General features: G+C 41.2%; 3 protein-coding genes and 1 non-coding gene across 5 annotated transcripts; 2 read left to right on the top strand and 2 right to left on the bottom strand.

The window, feature by feature from the left end:
• Positions 1 to 200: 200 nt before the first annotated feature.
• On the bottom strand, positions 201 to 272 carry trnae-uuc (transfer RNA glutamic acid (anticodon UUC)). Its single transcript has one exon. It is a non-coding gene; the product is annotated as a tRNA-Glu (tRNA).
• Positions 273 to 763: 491 nt separating this feature from the next.
• Positions 764 to 2,104, top strand: alox5ap (arachidonate 5-lipoxygenase-activating protein). The gene is made up of 5 exons (XM_053847783.1): positions 764 to 845; positions 927 to 1,002; positions 1,408 to 1,478; positions 1,693 to 1,774; positions 1,830 to 2,104. The coding sequence occupies exons 1-5, from the start codon at positions 773 to 775 to the stop codon at positions 1,990 to 1,992; spliced, it is 465 nt and encodes a 154-aa protein (XP_053703758.1). The 5' UTR covers positions 764 to 772; the 3' UTR covers positions 1,993 to 2,104.
• Positions 2,018 to 5,210, bottom strand: LOC128748791 (mesenteric estrogen-dependent adipogenesis protein-like). The gene is made up of 6 exons (XM_053847782.1): positions 5,199 to 5,210; positions 3,717 to 3,930; positions 3,546 to 3,655; positions 3,170 to 3,285; positions 2,963 to 3,103; positions 2,018 to 2,895 (listed from the first exon to the last, which is right to left on the bottom strand). The coding sequence occupies exons 2-6, from the start codon at positions 3,914 to 3,916 to the stop codon at positions 2,881 to 2,883; spliced, it is 582 nt and encodes a 193-aa protein (XP_053703757.1). The 5' UTR covers positions 3,917 to 3,930; positions 5,199 to 5,210; the 3' UTR covers positions 2,018 to 2,880.
• Positions 5,064 to 17,909, top strand: b3glctb (beta 3-glucosyltransferase b). 2 transcript variants are annotated; one of them, XM_053847781.1, is made up of 16 exons: positions 5,064 to 5,184; positions 5,606 to 5,637; positions 5,720 to 5,756; positions 5,823 to 5,932; positions 9,302 to 9,378; positions 9,452 to 9,563; positions 9,632 to 9,768; positions 9,836 to 9,899; positions 10,391 to 10,507; positions 10,826 to 10,895; positions 11,177 to 11,290; positions 12,486 to 12,585; positions 12,959 to 13,078; positions 13,169 to 13,313; positions 13,587 to 13,726; positions 16,983 to 17,909. In XM_053847781.1, exons 1-15 carry the CDS (start codon positions 5,124 to 5,126, stop codon positions 13,719 to 13,721), a joined length of 1,431 nt encoding a protein of 476 aa, XP_053703756.1. In that variant the 5' UTR covers positions 5,064 to 5,123; the 3' UTR covers positions 13,722 to 13,726; positions 16,983 to 17,909. The 2 variants fall into 2 exon arrangements, with proteins under 2 accessions (XP_053703756.1, XP_053703754.1); XM_053847779.1 differs by having other exon boundaries at positions 13,148 to 13,313.
• Positions 17,910 to 18,337: the final 428 nt, after the last annotated feature.

Raw genomic sequence — 18,337 nt, 5'->3', positions numbered from 1 at the left:
CACCAAGCAACATGGCCTGTACGTGAAGAGAAGCCTGTGGTGGCTTGATATGGGGACAGGCTGGAGTTCTGCCGGGAGGGGGGTGTCCTTTATATCCGTCATCCACTGTGAATAGCAAGAAATAAGAGTTGTGTGGCACAAATGTCCACGGAACTTGTTGAATTACTATTCTTTTTTTAAGGAAAAAAAAAAAAAGGCAGTTCCCATACCGGGAGTCGAACCCGGGCCGCCTGGGTGAAAACCAGGAATCCTAACCGCTAGACCATATGGGAGTTGCGGAGGACGGTGACACAGCGTTAGATATAAATGACTATAATGTGGGTATAAATGTGGGTTTTGCTGGATTTACTGGTGATCGCAAATGTAAATGGGACCAAAATCGAAATGAACAGAATGCAAGAGAACTGCGCTTTCACGGTCGTTTTCGTTTCCTCCGTCGTCTTGTTTTGACATGCACTACCACTTATAGCCACTCGGCGGGGCTGTTTTACCACAGTCGGATCTGCCAGAAATCTTCGTGTTTCCACCGTAACTCTGGTTTCCTCCCATCATCTACCTTTTCCAATTTATTTATTTATGTATTCGCACAGTTTGTTTTGTTCAAGTTAAATGTATTGACATCAAAGTGATTCAACTGAGCTCGTACACGTCTTTGTGTGAGTGTGTTTTCCACTTGAGGAGGATTTCAAAATGTGTGAGGGGAAGTAAAGCAGCAACTGTGTGAGCTCAACCCTCAGAACCTGCTGCTCCTCCTGCACGCTCAGAGCTCATCATGGACAACAGCAAGGTGGTGGAGAACATCTACCTGCTCGTCATCGTCACGCTCCTCAGCGTCCTTCAAAATGGTGAGACAAATCCTTCACCAAAACGTCTTCATTCATTCTCTCTATCTGAAACTGAATGATGCTCCTGCGCGTCTTTTCAAGCGTTCTTCGCCCACAAAGTTGAGAAAGAATGCCAGCACAATAAAACACCCGCCTTCCAGCGCCTCTCTTGTGCCAGGTAAAAAAAAAAAAAAAAATCTTCTCATTCAGAGTATGTTTTTCAAAGCCTACATTTATTTGAATATTTTTCTTTTTATTTCAGATGAATAACTGTATTTTTATTGCTCAGATTTGATCTCAAATTACAAGGAAGATACTCTTTTATGGACCTATTTAACTTCCTAAAAATGCTCAGAGAGTTCCTGTTAGCTGTAACATAACAGACTGATGGTTGCAGACTGTTGCACCAGTGCCACGCTAAGAGCAGCTCACTTTTTCCTGGCTGATCTGGGTCTCAGTCTTCTGCTCTAATAACACACTTCAAGATCGTTGGTGGAAAGAGAGTGCATTTCAGGGACGTGTTTTAATGACTGCAGGGTTGCAAAACTTCCCGTTGTTCAGAAACAGTGTGTAATTCTTGCAGTCGCAACTGTATGGATGTTTACCCAACGTTCCTGGCAGTCATGTGGTGCGCCGGCCTTTGTCTCAGTCAAGGTAGGAATGACTCACACAAGGTGGACCACTCCAACTTTTATAGAGCGAGTGCTGTCTGACTCGATCTTTTGACCCCAAAACATTGGATTGTAAGGGTTACTCTTCATGCCTATTCTGAGGCAGTAAAAATATTGAGAAAATCACCAGTTCAGATTCTGTATTTCTAGAATGATTTTGACCCTAGTGTGTGCTCTTTTCTTCCTCCTCCTGGAAGCTCCAGCAGCGTTCGCTGGACTCATCTACCTGATGGTCAGACAGAAGTATTTCGCTGGCTACTTGGGCCAAACCTCTCAAAGGTGAACAAGAGTTTTGTTCCTCCGCTTTCTGCCGTCTAACTCTCTGCCTGCGCAGCACCCCGGGATACTTGTTCGGGAAGAGGATCCTCTTCTTCCTGCTGCTCATGTGTGTGGTGGGAATCCTCAACTACCTGCTGGTTCGCTTCTGCAGCAGGAACTACAAAGAGTACATCGACACCATCACCAGCGCCGCGTCCACACTCCTGCTCATCCCGTGATTCATCCAGCTGGGACCAGTTTGTGCGGCATTTCAGCATCATTTTATTAGCAGCTGCACAGATTCCACATTTGAATCACTTTGGACATGTTTTACATTTTTGTGCAAGTGAATAAAATATACATCATAAAATAAAATTGAAAACAACATTGTGAGATCAGATTTTTTTTTTCAAATTTCCAAAATTTAATCAAAATATTTGACAAAAATAATTATGTTAACCATTTAATACATTTTAATTTATATTTTTTTTAAAAATATTTTTTTGGTCTAATACTTATTAAAATTGATGAACTCATTTTGTTATATATAGATATATAACAAAATATATATAATATGAAAGCATATTTTGTATATATATATATATATATATATATATATATATATATATTTGAAAGCATATTTCTTCACCAACAAGACTGCAGATTTCCTTCTTAAAAGATGAATGATTTTAAGAGTGTGACACCTTAAATAGTTTTTTTTTACTTCACCATACACATACTTCACCACACTTCACATGAAATTGATCCCTTTTCAGAAGTAATAAAATAAAATAAATTCTATTCCAAGATATACAACTCTGGCAGGACGGTTGACTGTTGAGCAACAAGTCGCTCAAAACTGAAACTCCATCTACGACCTTTCGTGAATGTGGAAATGCAGTGATTTCTGCAGTGTATTTACACTATAATTCGGGAATCACTGAAGAGTTGCACAGTTTGACTTGGGACCACTTAATGAAGTTGATCTTCGGGATGTCTGAGGACGACAGAGCAGGTCCTCTCTCCTCCAGAACAAAGCAGATCTTCACCCAAACACGTGACCTCTCCTCGACTGATCGTCGCCAAATACCTTCTCAGCAGCCTCAGGAGCAGCCGGACGCATGTCTTCATGTCTGCCTCAGCTGCAGAGTCAGCAGAATCAGAGTGAGCCAGCCGCTCAGAGGAACCCGGACCAGCGAGGACAAGCACCTGAACCCTCCTCTTGCTGAAGCCGAACCAGTGCGGGAAGTCAAACAGCGCGTCGGAGTAGTACTTCAGCGTGAAGGAGGCGTCCGACCACAGAGCTCCGGGTTCGACTCGGTGCCTGTCGAGCAGCTCCCTCACGTCAACCTGAGAAGAGGTCCATCACGTCGCCATCTTCACGACTGCTCACACGCGAGACAACGCTCTCCTTACTTCCAGCCGGTAGCTCTCCCCCGCCACAGACGAGATGGTCCAGTCCAAAGCTCTCTCCAGCTGCCACCTGATAAAAGGGTCGCCGCCGTTCAAACACACCACATACTGCTTCAGCTCTGACAAACCAGAGAGGAGAGAAATGAAGTTTGGGGAAAACAAGACCCGCCCACGCTGGAAACACAACGGCCTGAATGAGTCAAGTCTGCAGCGCTCACATTCTTCCTCAGGAGAGGAACTGATCCAGAATATCAGATCCATCCACCCCTCACATGTGAACAAGACCCCCACATACTTCATGTCCTCTACCAGGGGAAGGGTCCCACCTGCAACCAGTCTCGGACTGGAGGCACTTTTTAAAACACCTTTCAAAGCTTACCTCTGTTGTCTCCTTTGACCTTTCTCTCGCAGACACGCAGATAGATCCTCTTGGAGAGAAGACTCCTCCGAAACTGAGTGTAGTCCAGCAGATTATGCACTTTAACCTTCCTGTGGACCCAAAAAACCGTAGTTAGGAAAAGTTGACCGCCACCGGCGTCATGTTTGGTACCTTCCCAGAGACTTGTGGAAGACGACTCTCTGGCCGCGATGGACCAAGTCCAAGTCGTTAATCAGCACCAAGTCTCTTTCCGGGTCGAAGTGAACCCCGAAATCCGAGTCCACGGAGAAGCCAGCTGGTGGGCTTCTTAAGAACTCCCCCAGTTCCGTGATCGTGATCTGAGCTCGGTCCAGTCGCTTCACCACCGTCATGATGTTTGGTTCGTCTGCGAAGTACCGCAAGGGCTACTGGTTAAATAGACGACAGGTCAAGTTAGAGTATGCACTCCGCTTCCGGTTTGATTTCATAATAGAACAGCTGGTCGAAATGCAAGTCTGAATTAAAAAAAACCATTTTGAATCATAAATACATAAACATATGTGATACATATATTTATCACACAATCACTAATAATACATTTAAAAATAACGTAGTGACGAACAGACAAAACAGAGAACTTCCGGTTGGAATGGCTATCGATACGGACCGTATGTTTCACTTCAAAATGACTTACATTTTCATCATGATTTTGAGAATAAGCAAAATATGGAAGACATTTGCATTTGATTATTAACAAAAAATTAAAAATATTATATATTCTTCTTTATTTCATAAAAACTATGGTGGATAAACAGGATTAATAAACGGGATTAATATATATATATATATATATATATATATATATATATATATATATATATATATATATATATATATATATATATATATATATATCAACAACACATTTTGGAAATCATATCATTATGCTTATGCAGAATGTATTTAGGAAATCATATAATATTGCAAGTTCAAACTGTCAGATTAGATGAACAATTGGAAAAAAATGAATGTGATCCTATTTTAAGAAGGGAGTTCTGGAATACATGCTCACCCTCCTCAACCATCGGAGCGAGCAAACATTAGACTGATGTTTGCTCATGTGTTTTGATATTGAATTTGACAAGTGACACGTGACTGATAACAGATGAATAATATGAACTAGTTTCCAGTATTTACCTCTCACGACTGACTCACAAGTACTTGATGCTGTTTGCACAATGAATCAAACTTATTTCTGTTTCCTGGCAGGTAAGGACAAACAGATGTGGCTTCCCGGCAGAAAGTCCCAAAGTAAAAAGAACTGGAAGACCAGAGCTGCAGAAAGACTTAATTCTTAAGAAAAAGTAGAAAAATGAAAAAAAAACAAAAAACATCCAACGTTGCTACAAACATCGTGTTCCTCAATATGAAAAAGAAGAATAAAATTATTTGTGGATAATACTTTAGTAAGGAAAAAAATAACATGCATTAGTGCAATTCCACTAACGTCCGCCAGTAGTCGCTAGCAGTTGGCGCACATCATCGGTTCATCATGAAGGAAGGTTGAGCTTCACCCGCCAAGCGACTTCAGCGGGAGCAATGTCACATTATGCGGCCAAAGGCGGGTACAGTCTGGTCACCGTGCTCCTCCTCTGGCTCGGTAAGATCACTCACCTCCAGACCGGGGAATGGTTGAACGGGAGTCGCTAGCGAGCGATGCTGGACAGCGAACAAGCTGGTGAAAGACGGTGTTCGGCTTTCAAAATAAAATACGCGGCTCAAGTCCACGTCGGTTTATCACACAGAAACCGTCAAATGCATTTTATACCGATAATGTATCTGTGACTAATTGTGTTTTGTTTCACAAACACACACTGGATTTGTATCACCTTAATGCTAGAAAATAAATCACGGGATTTTATTTTTAAACTTCTGTTAGAGGATGCATAAAAACACGCCGATAATAATTGTTTCGTATGAATAATAACATATTTTAATAGCCTAGATGAACTATAGATACAAGGTAGATATGTCTTGAATGTGAAGGAATTATAAACATTCATGTCCTGAATGGTCGCCAGGTCACGCAGGAGCGTCCAACGAAACGGGTCACGTGAGTATCCAGATGTGTACAACTAGTCCATCCAGCTCCAGTGAGTGTGACGTCATCAGACCACATGTATGTGTCGCTGCAGGCTGCTGAGCCACATCAAACCCAACACCCAGGTCTTGGTGAGTCACATTGTCAATGTGCACATCCTCTTTACTAAGTTGAGGTTGGTTTCCTTCATTGCTCAGGTTTGGGCGACATTGTCATCGTGATCCAGAGTCAGAGAAACTCCTTCCACGTCCGTGTAGCCGAAGAGAGGAAGCAGGAGATTCTGCATCAGTCCTCACAGCTGGGACAGGTAACTGCCCGTGTGCCTCTGAGCAAGATCATCCTTACACATACTTACACAAACGGTTCTGAAGTGCTCAGCCAAGTCTACATGATGACACTGAAGCCATGCTTCATCCTCATCAGATGTGATCCCCTCTTGTTTGACAGTGGGGGTCATATGTGCACCCCAAGTGTCACCTATGACCCGACAGTGATTTGGACATAATGCTAATAATGATAATTTTCCACTTGTGTCATGAAAATGAAGAATCATTTGGGGATAATATTTTTATGAGCGGCAGAGGTCACTGTTTCACACGATTCTGCTAGTTTTCTTTCCTTTATATCCTGAAGGACCTTCCGACCATCTGGTCTGGTCTGAAGGACTATGGTCTTTTGGCTGAACTGTGATCTAGTTCTGTCCGTGTGTCTCCTGAGAACCGTGACATCCATGATGGCTTCGTTTTTGATACAATGTTTTGGGGTATAAAGTGCACTCACGTGTTCATAACAGGCGGCGGAAATGTGTTGAAAAGTCTCATCTGGAATAGATTCATGAATTCAATTTAGTCGAAGTTGCTTGTAAAAATTGCACGTTGCACCTGTGAAGAGCAATTATGCGTCCGCTGGAGGGGAGATGAATTTCACTGAAAATGAAGTCTACGTTTCACTTTTAAAATGATATTTTTTTAAACACAGTTTTCACTCTCCACATGGAATATCAAGTATTAGAAGCTATATTGACTTGTAAATAGTGTATGCCGTGCTGACACTGCAGTATTTGCTATAAGCTATTCAACAACAACCATGTGTTGAGGTATGGTGTTCCACAAGGTTCTGCGCTTGAATAATGCAGATCATACTCCATATCACTGCTTTACATTTTACATGTGTTTCCTGTGAAATAATGTTAATAATGATCATATTGATACAGTTTTCGAACGTCCCGGAATTCGAACAAATCAGAGTTAGAACAAAAATTTCTAGATTTTTTTGCTTCAGATTTCGAATGAAAATCCAGAACTTGAACGCCCCCGAAAAAATTGGAAAAAACATAACATGCGCGGACCGATCAGCTGACCCACGACGCGCTTTGTTATTGTGTATAACGCAGCCTCTGTATGCAGACGTGTCCCTTTAGCTACATTTACTGACTGTTTTTTCTTCATATTGAGGTGTAAAACTTTTCCTGTCTCCGCACTGGACCGTGGTAGAGTGTCACAGGGGAGGTGCTGGAGCGCTCACTCCAGGGTTTGATGTCCTGTTGTGGGCTGGAGCTGGGACAGGGATGAGGCGAGTCTGGGACAGAGCTAAGTTACTTGGTTTATGACTTTGTCACAGCCAAACTGCACAGAAGCGCACATTCAGAGCTGGACACGCACCGGGCACCTCTTCACTTCTGGAGAGACGTCACTCACTCGGCAACCCCTCCCACATGCAGCGGCCACACACATAGAGGAACAGCGCACCTGCAGCAGACACTCTACATTCACTCCTACAAAAGACTATTTTAAGGCTTGGAACACATTATTTCTATTTCCATTAATTGTAATGGGGAAAAATCGAGTCAGATTTCGAACAACTCGCTTCTCGAACTGCCGTCTGGAACGGATTGTGGTCGAGAACTGAGGTACCACTGTATATCGTTAGATAACATTGTGTGCGTTCCTTTACCACCCAGTTCTGGTGCGACATAGGGATTTCCCCTTAAAAGCTGATCTTATTTTGTGTTGTTTTCCTGAGTATTTTATTTTCCTGTTATCACTGCCAACAGCATGATACGCCTCATGTTCAAGGCAAACACGGATTGCAGTAAGTGAGCATTCGGATTTGTGTAGAAGTCAGAATCAAAAGCTGTGAGAGTGGAGCTGTGTGTTTTACGACGCTGAGTACAGTGCTGGTCATTTTTTTTGTCTCGATATGGTGAATTAGCTCCGAATGTGGAGTGTGTTTTGTGTGTCAAGAGTGTGTTGAGTGGGTGTAGGGGCGTGCAGGTGGGAGCTGTTTGGTGCAGTTTGGGGTTTTACCGCTCTCCAGGGTGTGATTTCAATGGTTGGTTTCTGAAGGCTTCTGACAGCGTCGACACGCCCAGGACTGCTCTGCCATGCAGGCAACTATCGCACCACATTTGCTACACCACTGACACAGGCTCCACAATAACCTGATTCTTTTCATTCCGACGTCAATGTTGAGTGTGTCTTGTACTTGCTAATGTGGGAGCTGCTTCACTTCAGCTCGAGAATTCATAGCTCCAAATGAGGTGTTGTGAGATCAGATACCAATGTGGATTTGAGCCTCTACTTTCATGAAGAGAACATGTTTGTCTTTGTTTGCAGAAAACAAGACACATTGTAAACACTGTGTGGAAGTGAATCTACTCTTCCTCTTTGGAAACATTCCTCTCATTAAATTACCACCTGAAGCGTAGAGAACAGGAGAGAGGGGAGAAACCCTCTCAGAGAATGCAAATATTAGCGAAGTAATGCCTGCATCCATGTTTTGTTATTTAATTATTGAAAAATAGAACAGATGTTTTGTGCCTTAGGTATTCCTATTTAAACTGTTGTGAGCCTTTAATGAAAAACACATTGTTTTTAATTATTTGATTAATTTATAAAATAAATTTCTGCTGAAATGGCTTTTAGTTGATGATTTCTGTCATATTTTACTCATTTTGCCATTTAATGCCCTGCATTTTCTGCGTTATTTTGTTTCTTTTGTCCAGTATTTTATCTATAAAAAACTTTTTTTTTAAGTATATCTGACTGTAGAACTGTCTGTTGCTTTCATTTTCTTGCACTTACTGTATATATATATATATATATATATATATATATATACTTGTTTTGTAATGTTATGAATCAATATGTCCCCCAGTCAAGGCAATTATTATTTTTTGAATCATGTAAATGATCTTCATTCTTTCACACTTTTGTCTGAGGCAAAAATACATTCAACTGGACGTATTTATGATGAGATGAATCGAAGCATGAAGTGTGTAAGGTGAACCCCTGAATGCAAAGCAGATAATCCATCAGAGATTGACGTGTTTCGTGGACCATCAAACTATTTTGCTTTTGAAATTTCCTTCAACTGCTTCTTCTGTGCTACTTTTTAATAATATTATTCTGTTATTTTGGAGGTGTGCAAATGCCTTTTAACATTTGTTATGACCTGTGTGCTTGTGCTTTTTTGAGCAAACTTGCTTTGTATGGTCTCTCTGTGCTTGTGTGAGTTTTCACTGGGCACTCTGGTTTCCTCCCACAGTCCACAAATAAGCATAGATCATTTGGCCACTCTAAATTGTCCAAAGGTGTGCCACCTGCCACTCGCCCCGAGTAGCTGGGACAGTCCACCAGGACCCCATTAGTAAAATGTTTTGCTCTACTGGATACAGGAAGCTCCAATCGTTGTTCTCCTTCATGAAATCTCCCCGTATGATGGTGTATGGAGCATCGTTCCTGCGTTTCCTCTGTGAGTAACCACAAATCTGTTTCCATCATTCCTAAACATCATCTGGGAATTTAACTAATGTCCCCTCCTCCAGCCTCTCGGCCACTTACGGCCGCTCAGCTCGCTGGTTTGTCTTCACCGAGGAGGGAACCCGAGTGAGACTTCCCGCTCTGAAGCCGCTTCTTCTCCAATATCAGCCATCTGAAGTGAGGCATAACACTAAACTGTGGTGCAAGAAAGTGCCGTCCCTGAAGTCGGTCTTTACACCCGGCAGGAATGGTTTTTAGGAAAGCGCCTCCACGACCGCGACGCCTCCATCATTCACCACTATGCTTTCTCTGAGGAGCCCAGCGGGTTTGGGTTCCCGGACCCCGCCGCAGGGTGGGCTCTCAGTGCTCCGCTGCTCCGAAGGTGCGTTCAGATTCAAAAACCTGCTTGAAGTTTGAGCTGGAGAGGCTTTATGTCTTTTGTTTTACAGACTTGCCAGTCGGATTAAACACGAGAGGTTGAAGTCCGATTTCACCATCGACCTGAAACATGAGGTATGGATGAGCCTGATGTCAAGTAGAGCGCCACCAGAACAGCTCTGCCGGGATCAACGAGCACTTCAAATGATATTCATATTTGGTTATTACATTTAGAACTATTACATGCTATTATTAAATATTAAAGTACTACACCAGCTTATACTTCCTAACATACTTAATTGCGGTAGGATCTTCTGTGTGAGCAAAGATGTGTCATAACTCACAACACTGACCAGATTATCTCCTCTCCAAATTCCGAACAACCTTCTTGAACTTTCCTTCTAAAACTCTCCACCAGAGCAGTCACTCTCATATTCTCATTTCTGATCTTGTCCTTTCTAGTGCTCACTACGATCCTATCACTGTACTGCTCTTCTTCTGTCGTCTCCACCTGTTCCTTGCTGCCTGCACTCTCTTCTTCACCTCCATAGCTCTGGATCATTGACCTTGAACTAGAAAACAGCAGCAAGAAGAAGAATGAGCTGTCCTCACCTTTGCTTCCTTAGATTGCGCTGTATATTTGGGAGGAGGGGAAGGGTCCTCAGCTGACGGCGGTGCCAGAGTTCTGTGTGGATCCGAAAGCCAACTGTGCCACAACGTTCACCACCTACCTGCCAGACTGTGTACGTGCAGGATGTATTTGACAAGAACAACTCATCAGTTTGTGTTGGCTAACATATTTTTTCGATAAATGTGCTTTGTATTTTAAACTTCTTAATGTTGTAAATGAACACACTACTACATGAAAGAGATGAGTCACTGGGTTTCAGAGATTCTGCATAAATTCTAATGGAGAAAATAGAAACCCAGTGCGGGAGTGAATTATTTCTAACTTTTTGTTGTTATAGTACACTCATACACTCATACTGGAGTCACTGTAAATCTGCTGTACCCCATTTTGTCATTGTATGATCAAGCATCTTTTCTCCTCCTCTCTGAAGGGAGAACCGGTGTCGAAAAAAGACATGGTTGTTGCTGTCAAAACCTGCCAGAAATTCCACTTAGATAGAGGCAAGTGCTTATTTGCATTCATCAGTGGTCTGTAAAATATTATTTATTCAGGTTTTTGAAAATGTGAATTAATTTATTGTTGGGGTAATAATAATAAACTGCAATGTCCCAGTATTTTTGGGATATATTTTTATTTAAAACACTTTTTTATTACATTATATTTATGTATTTTCTGGATTAAAACTTACACTCTTGTCATCATTTTACTCCACCTGATAAACAAGCTTCTTGTGACCCAATGTCGCTTTGTCAATAATGTTTTTTTTGTCTGTCTTTCTCAGTGCCGGTGGTGAAAGCCACATGGGCCAAAGATGCTGAGTATTTGGAATATTACAGCGACGTCTCTGATGATACGATACCCACAATAACCTTGGGAGTTCCCAACACTGATACAGGTGAGGCAGCATGGGTTTCTCATCGTCACCTTGTGATGCTTTGTTTGCTCATGTAGCAGACAACCAAGAGTATTATTAAAATCACAAAAAATAATCCCAAATCTATAACTTCCTCTATCAAATTAATGATGGGGTGGCAATAATTTTACCCAATTCAATGATGAATAATATTAAAAAGGATTTATATTGGAAACAATAAAATATTTTTTTCAGATTATATATGACCTACAAAATATGAAAAAATGGTGATTTTGTCTTTGGTATTGGACACTAGTGTGCCCTGTATTTATAGTTCTGTATTGTTCTTCAGAGAGAAACACTGCTCGAATTCTCAGTTCCTAGTTCCGTTGACTTGTTGAAAGCCATTCACTGCCAAAATACCTCTCACGCCTTCACTTCTCTAGTAGCTCTCCAGAAAGTTATTCTCATTTTTCAGTGCTTATGACATCCTCACTTTCCGTTTTATGACGGCCATTCCTTGGCTCACATGGAGGATAGAGCTGAAATTAAAGAATCATCTTTAAAATACTATTTTATTAGGGTTCATTTCCATCACATAAATGCAGCACTTTTCCTAAAATACCATTTGAAGACCAGATGGCAAAGTAAAAAAATGTAATTGCGAAGCTTGAGTGAAAATATAGAAAGCACTGCAGACATCTGTTTAGACAGTCAAAGTCATTCTGGCTGTGAAAAGGTGGTTAAGCTGTTATATTGCTGATGGGCTGAGAGCATTCGGTTCTCCTCTTCCTGCTTACTTGGATACCACATTCTGAACTGCCTCCCTGCTCACACTGTTTTCTGCCTTTCCATACTCCCCTGGTCCCATGTTCATCATCTCCCACTCCCTCATTCCTTCCCACACTTCCATCTGAACCTTTACCTCCGCTGCCTCTGATATTTGAGCCTTCCACACCTTCACCTGAGATTTAAATATAAATTGAAATATAAATGGATTGGGGTTTAGTCGGCTGATGTGTTGCATCAGTACTGAAAGGTTAAATGCATTCTTCTCTCAGCCATGGTCACAAGCTCCTGGTGGTGATGAGAGGAACACAATAATAGATGCTGGTAGCCAGGTGGCGTTCACTGGTTATCAGCACCCACGTCATCTGGGAGACACTCCAGAGAGAGTCCATTGTGAACAGCATCAAACGTTGATGTTTTAAGCCGATTTTCCCTCCAATTTTTTCAGGGCATTGTGGTAAAACGTTCGCCATCATGAAGCGTTTCCTCAGTAAAGCCGTCCCAAACACAGCATGGCTTGTTATCGTCGACGATGACACTCTTATCAGGTAAATTAAAAAAAAAGTGAGTGCTTGAGGCTGTTGTTGGAACTGTTCCAGCTCTGAATCTTTCTCTGAAAATGAACTGGATTTCACACTGCAGCTAGAAAAGGAATTACATTGTGTTTTGTTTCTCTCTCAATGTGCTTCACCAAATGCAAAAACATTGATCAAACGGGGATGAATGCCATCACATCGTTCCCTTTTTTTAAGTCTAAATGAAGAGCTTTTGTCTATCTGAACAGCCTGGCAGAGTAGAGTCGCCTCCAGCTCTCAGCTGCAGTTCTTAAAACGCGGTTAAATCCCTTACAAAATCTGCTTTGTCTTTTAAATTCTGTTGATTTGGTTTTAGTGAGCAGCCTTTACACATCCTCCCTTTCAGTTTACCGAGGCTACGGCACCTGCTTAGCTGCTACGACCCGAATGAGCCGGTTGTCCTCGGGGAGCGATACGGCTACGGCTTGCTTCAGAACGGATACAGCTACATCACTGGAGGCGGAGGGTGAGAACGTGGCGTGCTTCTAACTCCTGCCCTGACAAGTCACATGCTAATCCATGTGGGTTCAATCAGGAAGTGTCACTCTGTGTTTAGGATAGTGCTGAGTCAGGTGGCAGTGACCCGGTTGATGTCCAGCGGCTGCAGCTGCTTCAGAGATGACGCTCCTGATGACATGGTGCTGGGGAGATGCTTCACCTCGCTGGGGATCCCCGTCACACACAGTCCTCTCTTCCACCAGGTCAGAGCCCTGAGGAGAAACCAGTGGGCTGCTCTGCGAGATGCGAAATTCAAGTAATATACGGCAGAGGGGGGAGTGACTGACAGTTTATGAGGAGAGTTTCGGGTTAGTTAGTTAGCCCGAGTGCTTTTGTAGGTACAACAGTTGGGGAGGTGCCCTAGCTGCCATTTACAAGCCTGACAGAGCAGACGCCGAGGAGTTTCAATGTTTTGACTTTGATTATTTACTCGTGCACAAACACAACTTTGGACCTTTCTTATTTGGATGTGTTAGGCCCGACCTGACGACTATCCGACAACGATGCTGTCGGTGCAGCGGGCTGTTTCCTTCCACAAGCACTGGAACATTGATCCCATCGCTGTCTTCAAACACTGGCTGGAGGACACACGGCAGACAGATGAACTGTAGAGCAAGTGAGTGAAGTTGAAGTTGTGTCTCCCAGAACAATGATACGGTCACAAACGAAAACATAGTAATACAATTATTCAAGGTTTCATTACTTTAAAATGACTCTGCTGGAACAAAAAATGTATTTTATTTTAATAGTGTATTTTATTATAATTCTACTGTATGTAAATATTCTCACATTTGGAGGTGTTTACAGTGGTTCCTCACGTAGAGCTTAGTGGGGTTTCATGTGATATCAGTTGATACAGCTGCTGGTCTTTTAAACATCAAAATGAAAATCAGTCAAAATCTGCACAAAAGCCTCGGACAAATTCATCTGATAAGTTGGTGACTGCGTGATAGTGAGTTGACTGAGTGCCAAAGTTAATGTAAGCCATGGGTGAGCGAGTGCATTTCTTAAAGGGCCACAGCGCAGAAAAAGTCTGACATTTCATTTTAGTGTCTTGAAATCAGATCTCAAATTTGCAATTACACCATGACATTATGTGCTTATGTTATTCAGTTATTTATTTATATTTAAATGCATTTTATTTAATTATTCTCAATATAATTCATAAATTCACTTTATTTCAAGGTATTTTTTTTTCAATATCTTTCATATATATTTGACAGCAAATTGTGTTATTTAATTCAAATAATGTAATTTAATTTAACAACTATGGGCGAAGAAAAACAGGCATAAAAACGGGAGGAAAAAAACAATGAAATAGTATTCAGAAGCAACAGCAAGGAGAAGCCCAAAGAATGGTCTTCACATTTCAGTCGCCTCTGGTTCTATTCAAATATGATCCTTGTCTGTCCTTCAATAAAAGTTTGCCAAATGCTCACTGTTCATCGTGAGATGAGTAAAGGTCACCCAACAGCAAGACGACAAAGCTGGGTACTAGTTAGAACCCGAAAATCATGTTCATTGTTTGTTGCCATAGCAACAGAGAGAGATGCGTGTGTGTATTTTGAAGCCTTGTTTGGTGGTTAGCTGATGCAGTGATAATTTCAGAGCAGAAACTGAAGGTTTTGGTTTTGCTAAATGCCGACTATGAAGAAAAAGATAATATGAAGTGATTTGTAAAGATATCGTGTGTATTTGGGCCATGAGATCTAAGAAATAAACGTGAAAAATGAAAGCGATATAGCAGCACTTTTTTAATTGTCTTTAATTTTGAAAAATTAAAAAAATAATTTGTTCTTCGAGGAGCGTTAACAAATTACAGTATACTTGTACTGGGTAATTGCAGTTTTATATTTGACTTTGATCTTTTGAGGCCCGTGTAAATATGGGCCACATGTGGCCCCTGGGCCAAACTTTGCCCACATCTTTGTTAAATGAAGACTTCACTCGATGGTAAACACCTATTATAACAAATTCTGTACGTATTAATCTTCATGTTTACGGCTCTTCCTTTGCTGCTGCATTTAATAAAATGTTGCCTTTGATTGTTGAGTAGCTGTTAAAAGAAATGTGACACTCGAATGTTCCACTCAAAAGAACTCATTTTAACTGCTCACCATAAAAACCGGGACACAAATTTGTTTGTTTTGCCGAGTGAATCTGCCAGCAGCTCAGCTCAGCTCGGTGAGTGTGGTGGACGCAGCAAAGCATAAGGCTTTGAAAAATGATAGCAGCCGTCTGGATAAGTTGGTGGTCAATCGTCCAGGTGCACTGAAGCTTATGGGCGTTGTTTGCTTCCATTGTTGTGAAGAGAAGTGGAGCATGAACGTATTATTAACTGATTATTAGGCAAAAATATTTTTAATAATAATAATCAACTTGGCTGCCAGCTGAAACCTCTTTTTCTATTTGCTCAGTGGTCCCAATTTTCCTAGATACTCTTGTCCTTCCTGATAAAATATTAACAACCAGGGACATTCAAGAACACTACTGAAGTGCAAATTCAGCCATAAAGAAGGTGGTGTGTGTTGGAGGTTTGTTATTGTGAGAATGTTTTTGCTGTAGTTGATTAAAAGTTGCTGTTTGGTTTCTAAAGGTTCTGGTTACTGCAGCCCTGAACTAGTAAACAGTTCATATTTTCCTGCTCTCTACGAATCCCTTGTCAGTCTGTAACCACTGTCAATATCAATAGTGTTTTATTGGGCGTTTCGCCAGCACATCACTACCCCAAAACACTGGTGCTCTCGCAGCAGCAACACAATGTGCTCCGCTGTTAGGGCTTATTTCCATCGGGGGCGTATCTGGGACTGGTACCCAGTTTATTGAAGGTCGTAAAAAATGTTGTTATTGTATGTTAGAAATGAATTATCATACCATACCATGGCTTCATACTGACTAAATGATGGTCGTAGAGATAGTCTTGGTAGAATACTGCCTTATCTTAGCCGATGAGGGGGACTGATATTTATGAACATCATGGGTGGATTTACTGTATTTTGTTGAAAAGAATAAGCAGAATGTTCCTCAAATTTGTTTGCCTGAGAAAAGGTCATAGTTTTCCTTTTTTGTTAGAAGTTCATGAAGCTTTGCCGCAGCTCTGTAAGGCTGCTGTAAAAACCCGCTGGCTTCTGAGATTGACTTGGAGGAAGCATTTGGAGCCATCAGACCTTTGTTTAAACTTGTAGCCGTGATCCACTTGCTCACACGTTCAAGTGAAGTCATGCATATTGATCGTGGCCCTCTCTCTTTTGCCGACGTGAGCGGCATGTAGAGTGGAAACACACCTCCCGTTTTACAAAACTCTAGATTTTTAACAGACTTGGATGAAAACAGAAGAAACTGGCGATTGCTTTTTTCAGCTGGACCCAAAAGGAGACCACAGAAATCAGATAGGAGTGGACTCCATGTTATAATAACAGGGATGTCGCAGTGTTCCTGATGAATTCACAATTGTGATGTGAATTGTGATGTGTTCGAAATCCGGGACGTTCGAAAACCGAGGTACCACTGTATATATATATATATAAATATATATATATGTGTGTGTGCATTCATGAACAGCCAGAAACAGCTTTCTTTTTTAAAACATCTGATCCATAAATAAGTTAAAAAATAGTTTTAAAAATGTTTTGGACATCTTTAAATGAGTAAAATTGATTACATGTTAAGATCCTAAAATTATTAAATATTTGTGACAATTTGATTGGAGCACGGTTTTCATAAGATTTACATTTAAAAATGAAAATAACAATTTGCAACTATTGTTGTAACTGTTGTAATATAGAGTGGCCTCTTGTGATACTTCTTAAGTGCATTTGTATCAGCCTGTATTCATGTCCTATTGTTGTTTGTTATTCTATTGTCTGTTTCAGATCATTCAGGTGAAGTTCTCCAGCCCACCCACCAGAGAAGTTACTTGGTTCCTGAATCGCCCCCCAAAAAAATCCCAGGATGTTGTTTTCTTTTGTGTTTTTCTGTCATATCCTTTGAAATATTTGTTAGAAAAGTTTTCCATTTTTGAACGCCTGAATGCATTTCCCATTTTCTGCTGACAGTTGATTCACAAATGTTCATTGCTCAGTGATTTGTACTGAGCTGGTGTGGCATTAAATACTAATGTGAAACTGTGGTTTGGTTTCTGTCGGAATTGTCCTGTGGGGGAGTGAAAAAGTATGATGATTAAATCTACTGGCTTTTTGGGCTTTAATTGTTGGGACGTGTTGTCGCATGTGTCGCAGGTAATGGAGGATGTCTATGGGTGGTTTGTCTGGAAAGGGAAGTTTTCCGGTTTTTAAACTGTTGTGGTGAAATTGTCTGCCGATGAGTGATCGGTTATCTGTGCTGGGGAGCTGGGTTAGTCTTCATTCCATCAATCATATGTGAAAAATCCATTTCTCTGTGCACGTGCTTTTGATTTTTCAATCTCTCTCTTATCACACAAGTTAATGGAACTGTTCATTAACTTGTTAAGTTCACTAAATGTCTAAATTCATTTTGAATTTATTTTAATTCTGCCATTTTAATAGATTTAAATGGAGAAAAATATATGACAGCAGTATATTCAATTGAAATCACTTTTCTATTTGAACTATTTCCTTTATTGAACCATATTGAATCAGCAGGGTTTTTTATTTTTATTTTTAAGCACAAAACTGCAGCTTGAATATTGACTGGTCGACATACTAAAAACTTTCTTGTGTATCCAAACTGCAATAACAGCATCTCACCTGGGATGAACTTTGAAAAATGTTCAGATGATTTTCCAGACAATGTATCTTTTTGTTGTGAATTCATCTTCATATGTGTCGTAAAAAAATATCTGATCTAATGACGATTGAATTGTATGTCACAGCGGTCACCGAGGAGGCGCCGCGGCTCAGTTGGAGGTCACTTGAATGAAACAGAAACTGTACTTGTGTGCTGCAAGTCAAAACATCAAGATAAAGATTGTTGATAGTGATTCATTGGGGAATGAATAAATGTCGATCTGTCTCGAGTCATTGTGCGACACCTTTATAACTTAGATCATTTATAGCGTCCTCATTTTATACTGCTCGATTTCATACTCAAGGTAAAAGTCTCCCTCTGTTGGTCCATGTGCTTCTGTATTGGACCAGGGGCTCATGGAGGGGTGGGTGATGTTGTCCAGGATGCTTCTTAGTTTCAGGAGCGTCCTCCTCTCCATAACTGTCTCCAAGGAGTCCAGTTTCACCCCCACCACATCACC

The sequence above is a fragment of the Synchiropus splendidus genome, chromosome 17 (genome assembly GCF_027744825.2).
Source record: "Synchiropus splendidus isolate RoL2022-P1 chromosome 17, RoL_Sspl_1.0, whole genome shotgun sequence".
Taxonomy (NCBI): domain Eukaryota; kingdom Metazoa; phylum Chordata; class Actinopteri; order Syngnathiformes; family Callionymidae; genus Synchiropus; species Synchiropus splendidus.
This window is presented reverse-complemented; position numbering and strand designations above follow the sequence as displayed.

What these genes read in the sequence shown, in the direction of transcription:
- alox5ap (XM_053847783.1), top strand. Translation starts at nt 773, where the DNA reads ATGGACAACAGCAAGGTGGTGGAGAACATCTACCTGCTCGTCATCGTC. An exon ending in CCTCAGCGTCCTTCAAAATG is followed by an intron (nt 846 to 926) that starts GTGAGACAAATC and finishes CGTCTTTTCAAG; the next exon opens with CGTTCTTCGCCCACAAAGTT. An exon ending in CAGCGCCTCTCTTGTGCCAG is followed by an intron (nt 1,003 to 1,407) that starts GTAAAAAAAAAA and finishes TAATTCTTGCAG; the next exon opens with TCGCAACTGTATGGATGTTT.
- LOC128748791 (XM_053847782.1), bottom strand. Translation starts at nt 3,916, where the DNA reads ATGACGGTGGTGAAGCGACTGGACCGAGCTCAGATCACGATCACGGAA. An exon ending in GGTCAAAGGAGACAACAGAG is followed by an intron (nt 3,286 to 3,545) that starts GTAAGCTTTGAA and finishes CTGGTTTGTCAG; the next exon opens with AGCTGAAGCAGTATGTGGTG. An exon ending in GGGAGAGCTACCGGCTGGAA is followed by an intron (nt 3,104 to 3,169) that starts GTAAGGAGAGCG and finishes ACCTCTTCTCAG; the next exon opens with GTTGACGTGAGGGAGCTGCT.
- b3glctb (XM_053847779.1), top strand. Translation starts at nt 5,124, where the DNA reads ATGTCACATTATGCGGCCAAAGGCGGGTACAGTCTGGTCACCGTGCTC. An exon ending in CGTGCTCCTCCTCTGGCTCG is followed by an intron (nt 5,185 to 5,605) that starts GTAAGATCACTC and finishes AATGGTCGCCAG; the next exon opens with GTCACGCAGGAGCGTCCAAC. An exon ending in CCACCTACCTGCCAGACTGT is followed by an intron (nt 10,508 to 10,825) that starts GTACGTGCAGGA and finishes TCCTCTCTGAAG; the next exon opens with GGAGAACCGGTGTCGAAAAA.